Source organism: Microtus ochrogaster, chromosome 1 (genome assembly GCF_000317375.1).
Source record: "Microtus ochrogaster isolate Prairie Vole_2 chromosome 1, MicOch1.0, whole genome shotgun sequence".
NCBI classification, from domain to species: domain Eukaryota; kingdom Metazoa; phylum Chordata; class Mammalia; order Rodentia; family Cricetidae; genus Microtus; species Microtus ochrogaster.
Window position 1 is genome coordinate 19,516,708 of NC_022009.1, and position 18,830 is coordinate 19,535,537.

The following is an 18,830-nucleotide window of genomic DNA, read 5'->3' on the forward strand; positions in this document are numbered from 1 at the left end:
ACTCCCTTGGGAGTGGAGCAGAAAAAGTAAATTTTCATTGTAGCCAGAGGAGATTGCTACATTTCTACAGGGGTTCCCCCCTTTAACAGAGTGAAGCAGAAGTAACATCTTGGGCCAGAGCACAGCAGAAGAAATAGCTAGCTAGCTCTTCTAGGACGTTCCCTTAGGGGAACAGAGCAGAGTTCAGCTGTAGTGGCTCTCTCTAGGAGAGGAGTGGGATCGCTACCTCCTACGGGGAGACCATCCCCACTGTACCCCAACTTCAGGTATATTCTGACTTCCTGATGAGTCAGGATAATTTTCCCTCCATGGCTGTCCCTTCACAGCTTCAGGCATTGTCTGATTTCCGGATGAGACAGGATACATTTCCCCCAGTGAAGTCCCCTTGCAGTTTCAGGTATCACCTTAATTTCTTTTTTTAAAAATATTTATTTATTAATTTATTTATTATGTATACAATATTGTCTGTATGCCTGAAGGCCAGAAGAGAGCGCCAGACCTCCTTACAGATGGTTGTGAGCCACCATGTGGTTGCTGGGAATTGAACTCAGGACCTTTGGAAGAGCAGGCAATGCTCTTAACCACTGAGCCATCTCTCCAGCCCATCACCTTAATTTCTTAATGAGTCAGGATATCTTTCTCTCCAGAGCTGTCTGTCCCTTGGCATCTTCAGGTATAGCCTAACTTCCAGACAGACAAGTCAGGATATCTTTCCCTCCAGAGCTGCAACACTGGCAATTATCATGGTTGGTTTTTCGAGACAAGGTTTCTCTGTGTAGCCCTGGCTGTCCTATAATTTGCTCTGTAGACCAGACTGTCCTTGAACTCAGAGATCCACCTGACTCTGACTCCCAAGTGCTGGGATTAAAGAGACGTTCTGCCATCACCTAGCCAGAAATTCACCCGCCTCTGCTTCCCGAGTGATGGGATTAAAGGCGTGTGCCACCACCACCCGGCTGGAACTCTGTTTCTTAACCACCCACCTTTCTCTAATTATGACCCTTGAGACTGTCTCAGGGTGTTTGGTAAACATCAGTCTGGGTTTTTCTTCCTTCTTTCTCCTGTATAGCAATTCCTTGCCTCCTCCCCAACAAATCCCACTACTTAATTTGGGGACTGTTGAACTGGGCTCTAGTCTGCTCAGACACCTAGGTAGATAGCAGAAAGCGTGGTTACAAGAACGACAATACTTTTGGGTATCAGGGACTTGGAGAAGTGAAGCTTTTGCTTTGCAAGCATGAGGGACTGAGTTTAATTCCTGGCACCTATGCACAAAATAGTCAAAGCATGCACAAAAGTTGTATATGCTTTGCAATAGCAGGGATGGGGAAGCAGAGACAGGAGAGTTGCTGGGGCTTGTTGGCCAGTCAGTCTATCCTAATTGATGAACTCTGGATTCACTTGAGACCCTGTCTCAAAGGAGGTGGACTGTGTGGAGAGAATGGAGTCCCACGTGAATGTGTATTGCTGACATGGCCAAAGATCCAATGCCTCAGATCTAAGGGAATGGCTAAGACTCACTTCCAGCAGCTTTTGAAAATCATTAAGAGTTCATAATTTATGTGCTTTCTGTGATTGAATGTGTTGTAAACCTATCTTATATTCTAGGTAATTAATAGAATCTCTGCTTTGTAATTTTTCAGGAGCAATTTGTAATCCCCAACAAGGCAAAATTTTCTTTACTTCTTCAAACATTTTTTTTACTAAGGTATCTGCATGTGAATCAGCTAGTAAAATATCATTCATATAATGGTAAATTATAGACTGAGGAACAGTTTATGGATTATTTCTAATGGCTGTTGTACAAAATGTCGACACAAGGTAGGGGTATTTAAACGCCTTTGTGGAAGAACTTTCCATTAATACCTTTTAACAGGCTGAGACTTATAGGCACTGTAGGGACTGTGAAGACAAATATTTCTCTATCCTGTTCTTTAAAAGGTATAGTAAAAAAGCAGTCTTTTAGGTTAATCACTATAATAGACCATCCTTTAGGTAATAAGGTAAAGGAATTCTGGGCTGTAAAGAGCAGTATCTCCTTGTTAATAGTTGCTAGATTTGTTACCATTCTCCATTTTCCAGATTTCTTTTCAATGACAAATATAGGAAAATTCTAAAGGACTAATTGATTCTTCAATATGTCGAACATTTAGCTTCTCCTGTACCAGCTGTTCTAGTGTTTGATATCTAGTGATATCAAAGACCATTGTTCCTCCAGACAGGTTTGTCAGTTAATCATTTCAAAGGTAGGGATATTGGTACCTTTGAAAGATCACCAGCTTCTGTCTCCTTATGTAATCTGTGGCTGGTCCTGATAATACCTTTTCATATTTTCTCAGAGGCATTTTTTATTTTATGGCTTGTTTCTGAGATTGGAGGAATGTTAATTTGTTTTTCATTATTGTAACAACTCACACCCCCATAAATTATTTGTTATGTTAGCCACATATAGTATTAATTTCCCTGTCTGTCCTTCTGGCCCTGTACAATTGACCCACCTTGGAGTTTGTTTTACCTGAGATTAAGTTCCAACTCCTAGAAACTGAATATTTACCTTCTGAAGATGCCAATCTGGATGCCAAGCTTTTGGTGAAATTATTGTTACATCCATACCTGTGTCTAGCAAACCTTTAATTAAAATGCCATTTATTCATATCTTTAGTTTTGGTCTTTGAGCATTTATAGACGTTTACCAAAAATACTTGTTTTATGGCCTCTTCTGAAATTTTTGTTTTATTTATTGAGGTTTTTTATCATCCAGAGCAGTGTGGTTTTTAACAACAGGCATTAAGTCTTTGAATTGCTCTGTAGAGGAGTTTCCCCAATGTCAACGGTAATGATTGAACCGAATTTAACATTGGGGTCTGTGAGAGAATCCCCCTAAAATATTTCTCAGTGGCAAAATGCTACCTTGCCTGTTCCTTGTTCTGCATTCATTAGCTCAATGCTGGCCTTTGCTGGGCCTTCTGTTTGGATCTTCTCTAGAATAAATATTGTTTCTAGGAATGCCTGCCTACAATCCCTTTTCAGATGACCTTGTTTACCACAATTAAAACATCTGATGTTTTCATTTGTCTTGAAATTTTTAGAAATTATCTCTCCTATTAAATTAGCATCATAAATATGAGACCTAGTATCAGTCATGTTTCTAATCTACCTATGGGTGCTAATCTTGCCTTTAAAAACCTAGTCATCCTTTTAAATTCTGAATTAGCATCTTTAAAGGCCAAAGATTCAATTAATATTCATCTGACTTGTGGATCTGATACTATTTTATTTGTAGCTGAAGTCAATCATTGTAAAAAAAAAAAGTCAGTGGCCAGGTGGGGGTGGTATACACCTCTAATCCCAGCACTAGGGAGGCAGAGGCAGGCAGATTTCTGTGAGTTCGAGGCCAGACTGGCCTACAGAGCTAGTTCTAGGACAGCTAGGGCTGTTGCACAGAGAAACCCTGTTTCAAAACAACAACAAAACCCACCACCACTACCAACAACAACAACAAGGTCAGTGAAGGCTTCTTTTTGGCCTTGTATAATTTTAATAAATGAATCAGACTTCTTCCCTGATTCTTCAACCTTGCCCCAAGCATTTAAAGTTGCTGCATCAAGTGATGGGGATAAGCCAGTGGCATTGGTGGCTCTGCATCACTTTGGCACGATCTAAGACCAGGCTTTGGATGCCAGATACTGCGGATTCTTATTTAACTAATAAATAAAGCTTGGGGATTAAATATTAAGGTATTAACCCAATAGATCCACAGAGTGATGGAGAAAAGAATCAGGTGCCTTTTTCTCCACCTCAGACTGAAAAAGACCATGAATCTTTTCAAGTCCCTTCTTATACCTCTCTATCTATCTTCCTCTGAGTCCTCCAGAAAATTCTATGGTTCATTCCAGTCAGCTGAATGTGGATTCTTTCTACCCTCTGATTCAAGACCCAACTCCATTGGCGGTCTCAGAGCAATAATACAAACAAGTCTCCTGCAACAGATATGACCTGTTCCATTTCTCCTAGGGCTGATCTCATGTCCCACTCCTCTCTTCCAAAGAAGTACCCAATGCCTCCCACAACAGGTAGTCCTGGTTGGATGACAGAGGGTGACCTGGGCAGAGCAGCAGATACCTACGGTGCATGCCACTTCAGTTCCCTGTGCCAAAACATGTTCTTAACTTCACTTCCCTGTGCCAAAAACGTGTTCCCCAACTTCAGCTAGTTAAACTAGACTGGGTGGGGACAGAGGGCTCGTCAGATTAGGCGTCACTCTTGAATGAAACACATTCCATCGTCAGGTAAACAGGGAGGGTGTGGTAGAGATGGACCCAGCCCAGCTTCTTTCTGGAGGGCTGAGCTCTGTTGTAAGAACTTGCTGTCTACCCATCCAGTCCCTGATGTTCCTACCCAGCAGAGGCCCCTAGACTGGCCCAGCACCTCTCTTCCTGGAACTTTCTCTGCTCACGTATCCTCTCCAATTCCTGCTTGTAGTTTGTGGGTGACTCACATTCTGGTCACCCCTCCTCTGGGAGGAAGGAATAAAGAAGAGGGGTGGGAGGAACGTCCGCTAGGATTGAGGGCACTCTTGCAAAGCTCCAGTTCTACCTCCTATGAGTTGGGCTTTATCAGTCACCAGCCTACTATTTAGGGCAAGAGGAAGCTTCGAATCAAGAAGTCTGGGTCTCTGGAATATCTGGAGAAGTTAGTATCAGAGAAATTATCTCCAAGCTACTTTTTTTGTAACTGCTCTACTAAATATAAAAATAACCTACATTTATTGCAAAAAATAAGTTTAGAAAATTCTAAGAGCATTCTAAAATTATCCATGTTACATTTCCACAAACATCAAAATTGGTTCTTTCTCAGTTTTTCTGGTTCGCCTATAAAAGTGTGTTTTAAAAAAGATCTGAACATGTGTATATGTACGTGTGTGTGTATACATACATACATACATACATACACATATAGGCATCTTGTTCTTTTTCGTTTTTTTTCTTTTCAAGACAATGGTTTCTCTGTGTAGCCCTGGCTGCCCTGGAACTAACTTTGCAGATCAGGCTGGTCTTGAACTCAGAGATCCACCTGCCTCTACCTCTGAGTGCTGGGATTAGAGGTGTGCACTATCACCGCTCTGCGGGGCCAATTTTTTTTAAAACTATTGTTTCCATTTCAATTATTTGAGGCAGAGTTTTATTGTGCAGCTCAGGTTAGCCTCAAACTTGTGAGCTCCTGCCTAAGCTCCCTTGGCTGGGATATGGCCGTGCACTGCCACACTGGCTGCTGTCCTTGACAGTTATGCCTTGCCTTTTAACTTCCCGTGGACACTTCCCTGTTTCCTCGATTACTCTTGAACAATCTTAATGGTTCTATTACAATCCAGTCAATGATAAAGTAGACTTCTGAGCCAGGGGTGAAGCAGGGTTTGCTTTCAGAACAAAGGGAGGCATGAGCAGGGTGCTGTATAATCACTATAATCCTATTGCTTAAGAGGCTGGGGCAGGAGTCTGAGGCAGCTTGGACTACACAGGAGACTGTCTCAAAAAACCAAAAGAAACAGAGATTGATATGAGAGGGAGCCATTTCGTCATTTCCTCCCTCCCTCCTTCTCTATCCTCACCTTTCTCTCCCTCCCCGCTTCATGTGTGTGTCCATGTACACATATGTACATGGAGGTCAGAGGACCCTGGGTATTATTTTTCAGGTGCCATCTGCCTGCCTCCTTTTGAGACAGACTTTCTCACTGGTTGGATTTGTGGCTCTCACTGTAAGCTAGTCTGACTGCCCAGGGAGCCCTGCCTACTCCTGCCTTCGTACCACTGGCATTACATGCAAACACCACCACGTTCACCTTATGTGGGTTCTGGGGATCAAACTAAGGTCTAATGCTTGCAAGGCACCAACTGAGATATTTTGTCAGCTTCTCTTCCATCCTTCAGGACTCTTAAGGACATCTCTATGAAACCGTCTGTGAGGCCCAAGTTCAGGTTCCATCCGGTCCATAGTACCCCCACAGCATCCCATCATCCCACTATATTTTATTAAATAGATTTCTTTGGACTGGCAAGATGGCTCAGATAATAAGGGCACTTGCTGCCAAACCTGATGACCTACGTTTGCTTCCCCAGAACCCCTGATAGAAGGAGCAGATGGAGGCTTTTCTGTTCCCCTGCAATGTGAGCAACCTCTGCCCGACCCTGCCATCCATCAGCATCCCTCTTAGGCTCCTGTGGTCAGTCTGGAGTCTCGAGCACCCACTGAGGCCCGCTCACCTGTGCCTTTCCTCTGCAGCATCTTCCTTCTCTCCCTACTCTTTCCTTACGGGTAACACTTCCCTGGGAACAGCCTGGTTACTTAGACATGTGGTTTAATTAAAGAGAGTGGGTTGCAACAAGTTACACAGGACCAGCAAACCAGGAGTAACCACTATGACAGTTTTATTCAAGTCTCTGAGAGCCCTGGTGTTGGACCAGGCCAAGATCAGCATCACGCTGTGATACAGTGGGAGGCTTGGCCACAAAACCAAGCCTGCTTGGCATCCCTCGTCAGCAATGTACAGTACCTCGAAAGAAATGAAAAGAAAAAGCCAAAGGAAAGAACCTGATAATAAGCTTCCCTCAGGACATTTCCATCTTTAAATATTTCTGGCAACACACAATAATTTAAATTCCAAAGGAAATGGGGGCTCAAGGAGGGCTCTGGGTACATAGAGATGGGGAAGACCGACACAGGAGACTTGTAGTTAAGATACCGGAGGACAAACAAACAGAACTTTCACTTTCCTTTCTAGACTCAAGGGCCCTAAGGGGAGAAAGCCCCGAGAAAGCTTTTTCAGAAAATCAGGACCCAACCAATGCCTCCCCCGAGACTTTGGACAGAGTCTCAGACCTCTGTGTGTGGAGTTGTGGCTGTGGATAAAGGAGAATGGGGGCAGGGGGAGCAGTACGTCAGTGAGTTCGCCTCTCTGGATAGCAAGGCTCAAGGTGACAAAGGGGCAGCAGCAAGCACTTCCCTAGAGGGCAGGAGCTGGAGCAGGCTCTGGGAACAAAGGAAAGTGGAGTTGCAATGAGGAGCAACATCAGGGAAGCAATGAAGTCAGGAAAGAGAAACCAAGCCTTAGGTGGTGCTGGGAGGGAGGCGAGCTAGACATCCCAGTGAGTTCAGAATGCTCGCAGAACTGAGAGAAAGTGAAGGAAGAAAGAGCCACCATCAGCAAAAAATGAAGTTTGCTGAGCTCTGGGGAGATCACAGGTCAGCCAGGGGACACAATTCCTTAGGAAGAAGGTGATTTCAGAAGCTACACGGGTCCAAGCTGGGCGAATTTCACTTCAAGGCTTTTCAACAGTGGTCTAGAAATGTGCCCACAGGCTAGAATCCTGTCTTAAACAGAGCAGATCAGCAACTTGCTCCCCAGCCGTGACTCCAGGATGAACAGCCGGTGTCTGTTCACACATCCAACTGTGGGGCACACTGCAAGAAGACACACACGTCTGTGCATGTGTCCAGAGCCTCCTGCGTGGAAGATTTAGTGCTTTCTTAAGATCTGCCATTCAACTCCAGATCTGGCCAGGATAAATCCACGTCCTTGACAGTAAAGAAGAAAACAAACGCATACGCCTGTCCTATCAGCAGTTGGGAAGTGGAGGCAGAAGGATCAGAAGTACAAGGTCATCCTGGGCTCTGCAGCAAGTTTGAAGCCTGTCTGGGCTACATGAGACCCTGTCCGAAGTAATAATAATAATACTAATAATAAAAAAATAAAAGCCATGGCAGACATGGCCTTCCAGTGGAGGTAGAGCAAATGACTGGAGTGAAATGGCGACGGGGCAGGGGAACCATGGCCGTGAACCTGACACTGGTGGGGCTGTGAAGGTATTATTTAGAAGGCTGGCTGAGTAGGGATAGAGATTAACATGGGGTGGGGAGGGACAATGACGACAGAAAAGCGCCCATTTGTTCGCTTCTGAGGTCTTGGATGAATGAGGTCTATTCACTTCTAGAATTCCCAGAGACGCTGAAGTTAGAGATTCACAGGCTTCGCTCTCTATGACCATTTTCCCTCGCCTGGAATACACAGACACCCGGAAAGTGGCTTCCAAGAGCCTGAAAGATAGCCAGAGAACATGAAGGAAGGAAAAGACCCCCAGCTACAGTGCCAATGTTGAGAACTGAAGGCTTCACTCTTGTATTTGAATGCAAGTAAGTGCTCCCCGGGGTGGCGGGCTGCACTCAGAACATGCTGTGTGGGTTAGCAATGAGAATAAACATAAAGCCTACGTCAAATGCCACAGTCCGATCTGGAGATCCAGGAGAGGCAGGCAGGGCCCATCCCAGGTGGAGGCGAGTGAGGCACTTTGGATACAAACCCCAAGGGCATGTTAAAAAAAAAAGTAAAATTTAAAAAAAAATCAATAATCAAAGGCTAAACCATACTTCAATGTAACTGAATTTTCTAAAATGCCAAAACTAATAAAAAAGCATCCATGATGAGACCAGTGCTCAGCCTAAAGGCTGCCTGTGCGGGTGGCAAGGTGTGAAGGGGTTCAGGAATGAGGGTAACACAGAACTTTTGAAACCTGCCTGGTCTCAAGCGACTACAAAGCACACCGTACCCCTCCCATGGGGTCTTCACATCTCAGGGCTTCCTTCCACCTGTCCTGTCCCAAAGGAAAGGCTGGTCTCTGAATGCTCGATTTGTATTGGGATTTCCCACCCGAAGACACCACCTAGCTGTCATGTCCACACCTGACAATCAAATGTAAGAGCAATAAGAAGGGAATTCAGGGGCAAGGAAACTGGAGCAGTGTGGAGCTCCCACTTAGACAGCTTCATTCAACCCCCAGGATCTTCTCTTTCCAACACAAGACTCAAGGGAACACAGGGACCAAGGCAGAAAGAAATCAAGGAGCAGTCAGTCCCAGGGCAAAGCTCAAGAGAACCCAGTATCCTAAAAAGGCGGTCTATGGCTTCCCAGGAGCTTAAGGAGGCTGGGGTAGAAACGGCCAGAGAAGGCAATGAAAAGTAAAAGAAACTCACCTGGTCTGCAGAGCCAAGCAGGAACCCGGGTCTGGGTTAGACTAGTTAGACCCATATTAATTAGCCTCAATCAAACAAGATTCCAGCTTCTGGTTCCTGTCCTCCAACTCAGTACCAGAGATGCTGAACCTCCATGCAGCAATGCCAGGAAAAGTCCAAGGAGAAGGGCGTTTCCCCTTTTATGTGCAGACTTTATTATAATTTGTGCACTAGGAAAATACTGTATTGCCATCGGGAAATATTTCCAACAACAGCTGTATCTTGACAAGAAGTCATTCTCAGGTCCAGTCAAGGACAATGAGAAGTGATACATGATTGAGCCACATGGCCAGTGTTGCCCTTTGACCTCCACTCAGACGTCCATTCACACTTTTCTCCACCAAGGAAAGCAATCTTGCATGATGGAGCTATCTATGCTGGACTTGGAGCTCTGACACCACACACTGAAGAGACCGGCTCTTGCTGTGCTGCCCCAGGCTGGCAACACACCCAAGGCTGAAGCAAGTGTCCTGCCTCGGTCTCAAGTAGCTGGGTTTCCAAGGATGCATCACTAGCTGAACTTTTACAGTTAGAAGGGTTTTTAATACGATAGTGAGCATCACCCGCAGCTCACAGGAGGGCTTCTGAGGGCCAGATATTGGCAAATTTGCAACTTAAAAATGGACAGCTTAAGCCACCAGGTTCTTGCCACCCACAACTCCCTGAGGGCCACTCTTACCTCTGCCCCTGAATCCAGTCTGGACAAGTCCTTAAGACAAAGTCCAGTACTTCACCAACAAGTAGGACCTGCCTCTCTTCCCAGGTCTTCTAAAGGCAATGAGATGGGTGCTTCTGAACCATCACACTGTACCATTCCCCCAAACCAATCCAAAGGTACATGATCAAATAAACACATGATCAAATGGTCAGGGTTCTGCATCCATGTCCACAGATGGACACTTACACCCTGAGGTGTCCACCCACAGCCACCCAGGCTTCAGAGCCCACTGTTCTTTTCTCTGGTAAAAGGAAGCTTGATATTGGTTGGCCTTTGCCTAGCATATGAGAGGCCCAGCTATGGGGGTGGTGTGTAGCAGAGGAAAGAACAGAAGAGATGAATTTCATGAAGTAAGAATGACCCTTCTCAGCCGGGCAGTAATGGCACACGTCTTTAATCCCAGTGTTCAGGAGGCAGAGACAGGTGGATCTCTGTGAGTCCAAGGCCAGTCTGGTCTACAGAGTGAGTTCCAGGACAATCTACAAAGCTACAGAGAAACCCTGTCTCAAACAAAAATAAAAACAAAAGAAAGAAAAAACGAAAAGAAAAAAGAATGGCCCTTCTCATGGGGCAATTAGTGTACACAACATGGGGGTGGGTGGAGGCAAAAGCTTGGAGAAAGGGGCAAGTCTACACAGCCCACAATATCTGTGTCCCTGAGCAACAGCCTGAGGGTCAAGGGGCTTTGTGAGGAGCATCATACTTTGGCGCATGATGTCCCATGGACTAGGAGCCACTTTCCCAAAGATTCTTCCAGATCTGGTTTGATTTCAGACTCTTATCAAATCTGACCCTAGGGATGAGCCTAAAAAAGCAGAGACAGCAAGCTGCCACCAAGCTCCCATCTCCTCAATAAAACACAAACGGTAAGGACACCCAGATGACCAGGTTAAGAAGAGAAGGGAATTGGAAAATAAATGATGCTCTTGTCACCTGGGCTACATAATCTGGTGGAAGAGCATATGCCGTGCTAAGCCAACCCCAAATCACTCCTCTTCCAGAAGCCAAAGGCTAAAGCAAAGGGAAGACGCCCTGAGGTGAAGGTGGTGAGAACCACAGTGCTGGCTTCAGCATTCAGCTGGCAAGGGAAGACGCTGTTGGCAGGGAGCCACAGCATATCACACCCTCACAAGGGAAGGATATGGTGAAGGGTTTTACAAGGAAACCTGACAGGGGTCAAGACACTGGACTGAAGTCATGCAAGAAAAGCAGAACAGGAGAGCAGGGCCAACTTGTGCTGTCTCAGGGCCTGGGGGCCAGACTCAATCATTCAGAGTCTGTCTGTCTGTCTGTGTTTTTGAGACAAATGTATCGAATGTGAAGGAAAACGATGTCATTCTGTAAATGTCAGAAGAAAAAGCTAGCCCTGTTCTGAGCTGTCCAAAGGCAGGCTATTGTTACTACGATGCCTACCCAATCACAGGATGTCAGGAGCATCCACTACGCTTCCTAGAAATAGCTGTAAGGGTAACGCAGGCGCTCTGGGAAGTGAGGAGGAGACACGGCAAAGAACAGTCCCTGATGCTGTTAGCAGCCCCAAGATAACGATTCTGCTCTAAGCAGAAGGCAAGTCTTTGAGGAAAGGGTGGTGAAAGAAAAGGGAGAAGCTGGCTATTGTCACTCAAGTGGGTTTATTCACAGCTACCAGGCCTGTTCCTAACCATGACCACAGATGGAGGGAACCTAAGTCACATAAACTGTGACTTCCTTAACGTGCATCCCATCTCTAGGCTCGCACGGAGCTGAAGAGGAAATCACCCTCACCACGTACACATCCTAATGCATACTCCCAAGCCCGCCTTCTCTTCTCTCAGGTACAATCATTTCTTTAGTAAGGCCTTCTTCTGTCTGAATGCTGGGTGGGCAAGTAAGAACTAGAGTCCACCTGCCACTCAATGGCAGGTCACTGTCATGCAGTGTACACTGCATCTGTAACACTATGTCTTTCCCAGAAAGCTGGCCACATTCAAACACGGACAGGGAAAAAACCCTGCCTGGGGCTGGAGCATGGGCTGGAGTCGGCTGCAGTCTGCGTCAAAGCCTTAGTGCGTCCAAGATGGGTAGATGTATTTGTAGCTTAGGAATAGGGGTTTTGACAGATCCAGGGAAGGGCACACAACAGACTATCTAGTCCTCAAGAACGAAGCATCATCACCGGGTTGGGGGACACTACTGAGAAGGTTCACAAGCTCTCCTCTCCTAGCTGAGGAGTCAGAGCACAGGGGTAAGGGGAATCGCTTACGTTCTCATTTCACGGAACCAAGACAGTCAGCAAAACACTGGCTGACACCACCAGCACCGCTTCCTTGTCAGAGACTAGGGGGCTGCAGGGTCAGGCCAAAGGGCAAAAGGGCTCATAAAGAACTTGTGGAAACCAATGTCCTCTCTTAGGTGCTCCCCAGGGCAGGATTTCTATCAGTTACAGAGAAGAGCAGTGATAAAATCTGCCACCTGTCCCACGTGCACCTAGTCCTTCTGGGCATCTAGGCAGCAAAGACAGACTCCAACACCACTGGGGTCTGGCTGTCACTGTCACCTAAGGGCCACAGTGAACATACAACACAGGGGACTCAGAGGAAGTGGACAGTGAAGGAAATACATGAGAAATCTTTAGATGAAGCTTAGTATTCAAGTTCAAGAAACAAATACTAAACAAGTCAGCACTAGCCTCATCCGGCTGGTCTCTGCTGTCTAGCTCACAGTGCAGGCCCAGCACAAGGGCTGTCTGTGCTGAGACAAAGGTGGCCTCAATCAGGTGCCCACCAATGGACCACTGAGGGCCTGAAGAACTGTATCGTGCTACTGCCTCCAAACACCCAAAGGTTATTACTAAGGGATCCCGTTTACTTCAAGGGCATCACAAAATACACAAGTCCAAATGAAGAAATCCCCACAGTTCCACATTCCAAGGTCCAGGACCCACTCCCATATGTTTTCCTGACACACTTCAGCTGTGTCTGTGAATCACCTATGACCTAAAGGCCACTGATTCCGGAACTAGAGGAAAGAACAGAGTCTCAACTAGACAGGTACGTGTAGGCACTGTGTCTGACCTCAGACCTGGCATCAGTGAGTGTGTCTCCCAAAGAGCTGTTCCTGAGATGAACATGCTTAGATTCAAACCTGGTGTAGCCATGGCCTGAACCCAGGGGGTAGACAGAGCCATTCAATAAGTGTTGATTTCTGCTTTTGTTTCTAAAACCCAAACCCAATCCAAACCAAGGAGTGATTCGAGCACCTTTCTAACCACCCTGACCGCTTCCCCTGACGGCCTCCTCGATCCTCCTACCCTGTACTCTCAGCTCTCAGAGATTTGCACAGGTAGGCAGTTCCAGGTCTGTCAAGCCCTCTGGCCCTCATAAGGCCAACCTGTCCCCGTCAGCTGGCACAAAAGGACTTAGGACACAAGACACTCATCGATACCAAAGGAGACACCGAGTCATGGGAAGAGTGGAAGACAAGCCAAATGAACCAATCATAGCACATCAGTACCAGCGTGTGGACAGTAGAACTCATGGCTGACAAAGGGACCCCAGGACAGCTCTGGCTGAGGAGAAGAGGCAGTGGACAGATTTGGCTGATGACTGCAGTGTCACCCTAAAGATGAGGAAGACTGGAGGGTGGGGACAAGCCCTCCCTCTCCTACACAGCCAGAGCTGACACAGCCCCTCCAGTGAACATGGGGAAAAGATCCTGCAGGGCAGGAGACCCTCTGCAGTGGCTGGCCCTGTCTCCATCCCTTCCATCTTCAAAGTGCATTCTCAGTGCAAGGAGGAGGTCTGGATCCCAGGGGGCCTAACCGAGACAGGGCTGTGCCAGCCAGCTCCCTCCATCTCCTCCGGCGTCCCCCTTGCCCACCCTGACCCTTCTGACACTAAGACCAGAACTCCTGCTGGATCTCATAGGGGGAAGGCCCATGCGTGTTCAGTTCTGCTCTGCACAGGGGCACCGTGCTATCCTGACTCTGCCCCTCTGCATCTAGGTCCAGAAGCGTCCGCTCAGCGGGGGGCAGTGGCCCTGCTTGTAGAGGGAGCAGAGCTGGGAGTCCAGGCCGCTCTTCTACGGTGCTGCTGCTGCTAGCAAAGCAGGAGTCCAGGTTGCTGGGTGTCTCCGTGCTGGAGCTGTTGGCTGGGGAGGTGCTGCGGGCATGGCTGGGGGACACAAACCACCAAGGGTCCAGCCGCTGCCGGTTGGCAGAAGGACGTGGCCGAGGCAGAAACTCCAGGGTCTTGGGTCTCTCTAAGGTGGAGTCCCCTTGTGTGTTCCAGCGCCTTGGAGTTGGGGGGAAGACCACATTGGGGTCAGGGAGACGGGGGAATTCACCTGGGTCTCGGCTGGGACTGGGAGTTTTCAACATTCCTGGTCAGGGAGACAACGGGGAAAGACATCAGATGATGGCATTGTATTTCCAGGCAAGATGTGCACCTCCCCCATATGCCTAGGCTAGGCACGTGGGTCAAAGGAATTAAATGTTTAAAGAACAGCTACTGTGTGTCATGCAGTGTGCTGCGAGGGGCTAGGAACCTGGCAGTGAACTAGAAACCACCTTGTCTTGGGTCTAGTAATAGTAACATATAGGGGGTCACATGTATAATGAACTAATTTAAGACAGATGCTGGGAAGGACTCTTAAGATGGTCCCCTGGACATATTTTCGATGTACTCTAGCTGCTTTCCATTTACAGTAGTATGGCTGAGTAGGTTTTTTTTTTTTTTTTTAAATTACTTAACTTTTTTAAGAAACTTATCCAAATCCACAAAATCCAAAATATTTACCATCTGGTCCTTTTCCAAAATAGTTTGGGGGCCCCTATTTAAGAGAATGCCTGTCGGTCATGTATGTAATGATCACATGGCAGGGAAAGAGCTAGCAAAAAACATAAAGGTGATTTAGGCTTATTTCTAAAGGGGTCACACACCCAGGTACAACAGACCTAAGGAGCAAGAGTCAGACACACAGTGGGGTAACGACTGTCGTGCACACTTAAGTCTCACCAAAAGGAAGTGACCATGTTTGCTTCTCTGACTAGACTAGGAGCTGCTTCTTAGCCAGACTTGGGTCTTTTAGGGAGCAAGGGACGGGGACAGCAAAGTCCTAGGTTGAAAGTACGAATTCATTGGAGTCTCAGGGGTCAGATGCAAGGCAAGCGTGTGCGCATGGACAGCCACCCACTGGACATGTCTCCAGGCCTGAAGGGGCAGGCGTGACTCAAGGATTGGCAATGGAGAACATAATGGGTGGGTGGCATCTGACCTTAGGTGTGTGTCTGAACTAAGGCTGTAATGGCACAGGCCCAAGTATGTAGCAGAAAACACCCTTCCTAGGTGTGGCAAAGATCCTTTCCTTGTGGTTGAGAATCTTCCGGGAACAATAAGCTTGCCTGCTGTCCCCAGATGATGGAATCACTGCCCTGTGCCAGAGTGGATTCTCAGCATGCCTCGGGCCTTCGTCTGGCTCTTTCTACAACCAGCCTGTCTCCTTTCAAGATCAGGAGAAGATGCCCATGGTGCAGGGCAGAGAGAAGTCAGCCAGCTCTGGACACCCTGCCAATCCCAGGTCGTATCTCTTGCATGGTTGAGCAAGAGAAGAAATTCAAATTTCTTTGGGGTTATCCAAATCCAGAAGTAGAAAGAGGAAATGAGTCACCTACAAACATCTTTATTCCCTGGGGAGCCGCAAAAGAAGCAAAGAGAAAAGAGGAAGTGGCCAGAACTCACCTGTCCCAGGACTGGGGCTCATTCCATTGCTGGAGGGGCTCCGGCTCGCTAGTGCTGGGGGGGCTCCTGTTGGCTTAAGCGCCCCATCAGAAGGAGTCCGCCTGTGACCACTTGACTGTGCAGGGGCTGTGAGGGTGACATGGGTGGGAGTCAGGGACTGATTAGGGTCTCGCTTGAAGCGCTCCACTCGGACATTAACGAGAGGGTTGTGGGTGCACGAGGTGAGGGGTGGAGCTTCAACTGGACTGACTGGCATTTCATACACAACGATCTCATCACTGTCAGAGCGCAGCAAGGAGCGGGTAGAGTTGCATTCGGAGATGGAGGAGAGAGAGAGCAGTGTCAAGGAGGCGGACGGGTCTCCTAGCAACATCATTGGCTCCTCCTTCTTGAAGAGCTTTCGGGAAGGGGGGCTGGTACTCCGACGAGGGCGGCTGGCCCTTTGGAAAAGACCCTCACGCTTTTTCTTCTCTTCTCGGGCTGGTGGCTCAGGCTCCTCCGGGGGAAGCAGTTGGCACTTGCCAGCTTCCAACAAGTCAAACCCTAGGCCTGTGGCTGCCAGAACAGCTCCACAGCCAAGCAGAGCCACCTCACAGCGCCGGTGGTGGGTCCCACTGCGTTTGAGGCTGTTGGTTGGCGTCAGCTGAGGGGTACTGGTGGCTGAGTTGACTGGGGTGAGCTCCTCATGAACTCCATCACTGGAAGGACCATCCCCATCCTCTCCACGAGGAAATGGGATACAGAGGTAGGACTGGTTGGGCGAATGCTGGAGATGACTCTCTCCATTTCCTGGGCCTTCACCATCTTCATCCTCTGAAAACAAGAGAAACAGCAGAGAAATACGGAATGAAGAGTCTGATCCTTCTCCCAGCTCTGGCTTTCCCGACTCTGCCAGAGATATAGGGCATGAAACTGAGCATGGAGCCAACGGGACCTGTTTTCTGCCACTCAACTGAGACCAGCATGGGAAACTCATCTGCATTCTAGAGCCCATTTCCCTATTTGCAGAAAAGCAGATCTGCTAATTGGCGGCCTCCTTCATAGGGACTCCTCCTTTGAGTGTGGACGTAATGCCAGAGACAATCTCACATACCTTTAGCCCCATGGGTACTCTTACAAGAATATGCAGTATGCATTCCCAGAACACTAGATAAAAGAAACATTTCTAATATTTTTGTATCATAAAACTGGAAGGGCTTTGAATTTCTAGCACAATGCTTAGCAACATGTCTTAAAGTTGGTCTGCACAAGAAGTCAGAATCCTCTATATGGGTGAAGGGCAATCTCTTCAACAGATGGGCCTATTATGACTTGGAAATCTACAGAGAAAAGAAAACTGGAGGAGCTTCTAGAGAACTCAGCCACCATTCATAGCCAGAGAGCCACACTGGAAAGGCTTGGAAAAGGGAAATGTCTGGTTCAAGTCCTCAACCTTGCACACTGCCCTGGGGAAATGACTGCTGAACTCTTGGGGCAGGAAGCCGAAGATAGGTTCCATGGCTATAATACAAGGGAACTGGTTTAGGAAGAGCTAGTAAAATGGAAGTGACAGAGTAGGCGATCAGAGGCAAGGAACAAAAATAAGACAAACCCTACACATAATACTAGGAATGCTTAAACAATCCGGGAAGTCTGGCCATGAATTCTCTAAGAAAATGAAAAAAAAAAACCCAAAAAACAAAACACTTACCTATTTCCATAAGACTGGTGAACCCAGGTAGAGCAGGGCTATTCCTTGGGCCCTTCCCCAAGTTGGGGGCACTGGATGACCACTGTTTGTATCCATCTACCAGGGACTTGAGGCTGGAGGGATGAGGAGGAGACATGTCAACACTGGCTACTTCTCTTACTCTAGCCTCCATGGGCATTTGGGAAATATCTGTCTACTTAATCACACTGAAAAGCCGTGGGGACCAGACAACTCGTCCCGAGCCCACCTATTTCACAAACAAGTGCGCGTGCTCTAGGAGATGGAAAGCGGTGGTTTAGCGCACTCCTCACATGCTATGGAGCCATGGAAAGATCGAGTGAGCAGGCGGGCAAGCAGAGTTAAGGACTGAGCTTGTGGAAGATCTTGTATGAGCCATTCTTAAGGGAAAAGCATTCAACCCCTAGGCTCTGAACACAACACACTCATAACATTACAAGTATTTCAATGCAAACACCTGCAGTGCAAGGCAAGCATGGGGCAGATGAACCAGCAGAAATGGCCCGGGCCACTCCCCTCATAATGTTTCTCAGGTTCTCCTTCCACGCTTCTATCTCGCATGCTTAAGCTTCCAAAGCCATTCACTCTTCAAAAGGGGAAAAAAAAATCAAGCAATAAAGTGGCACCAACCCAGTGACTTGGGACAGAACTACACAGGGAGGACACTATGTGGCATTCAAGCCAGCCATTTGTCTGGGCATGGAGACAAAGAAACCCTGCCGTCAGCCACTGGGCAAGCCTGGTAAACCTCCAGAGACAGAATGGATCCCCATCAGCTCCCTTACAAAGAGGGGTCTGAGGTCTGGAAGCACTGGTCTTTGCCCTAGAGGGCAACAAAAGAAGCACTGAGGACTCTTGAATGCTATGGTGGCGTTGAAAGCCTAGCATGTCAATCACTGGGGACCCTACCCGTCCACCTGAAGCCTGTCTCTCAGAGTCCCAAGCCACCAAAGGGAGGGAGAAGGATCCCTTATACCCCAGTCTCAGAAGTGCTGTCAGAAAGGTGGTCAAATAAGACACAGCCCAGACTTGGCTGGTTTCAAATAGAACACAGGGCTGGAGAGAAACAAGCTGCTAAATCCACTGTTTGGGACTCCTATCTGCACGGTTATAACATTTCCTCTAGCAATTGGGGCCCAAAGAAGCCCAGATTAGCAAATAAAAGCCAGTATTCAAGGATATATAGCCAAGTGGCCTTCTCTAGAAACAGCAACTGGGGTGGGTCAACAGAGGGACTGTCCCAAGGTGCACAAAGGTACCGCTCTTAAGAACATAATCAGCTCCTCCCTTGTAGTGATGAGAAATGAACAAATGAAGGGAAGGGCAGCTGCTAACAAGAAAATTGTGGTGGAGGCCAGACTCACCCCAAGTGGAAATGTGCAGACTCTGACGGGGTACTTAAGCCATTAGTTTTTTCCCGTCTCTGAGGGGATCTTCAATGAATAAAGACAATCAGCAACAGGCAGTGCAGACCGTCAGCTCACCCTCTCCCATCCTCAGACTGCCCAGGCTGGACCAGTTTGGTGGCCTGTCCAATCAGCAAACCCACCCCAGGAAAAGAGTGCCATATTGGAGCTGTTTCAGGCCCATGCCCTTCCAATGTAAGGGACAAAGGCCCCCGATG

The 18,830-nt window shown here is 47.5% G+C and overlaps 1 protein-coding gene across 4 annotated transcripts in view; it reads right to left on the reverse strand.

Moving 5' to 3' along the window:
- Positions 1–10,285: 10,285 nt before the first annotated feature.
- The window catches only part of Map3k9 (mitogen-activated protein kinase kinase kinase 9), a 71,444-nt gene continuing 62,899 nt past the window's right edge, over positions 10,286–18,830 (reverse strand). For 2 of the 4 annotated variants that reach the window (XM_005343298.3, XM_026779893.1), the window contains exons 9-12: positions 18,571–18,639; positions 17,189–17,301; positions 15,499–16,311; positions 10,286–14,140 (exon numbers count right to left, since the gene is read on the reverse strand). In XM_005343298.3, coding sequence (XP_005343355.1) covers positions 13,656–14,140; positions 15,499–16,311; positions 17,189–17,301; positions 18,571–18,639 — 1,480 coding nt within the window. In that variant the 3' untranslated portion in view covers positions 10,286–13,655. The remainder of the gene's footprint in view (positions 14,141–15,498; positions 16,312–17,188; positions 17,302–18,570; positions 18,640–18,830) is intronic. The other 2 variants (XM_005343299.3, XM_026779899.1) reach the window with 1 other exon arrangement.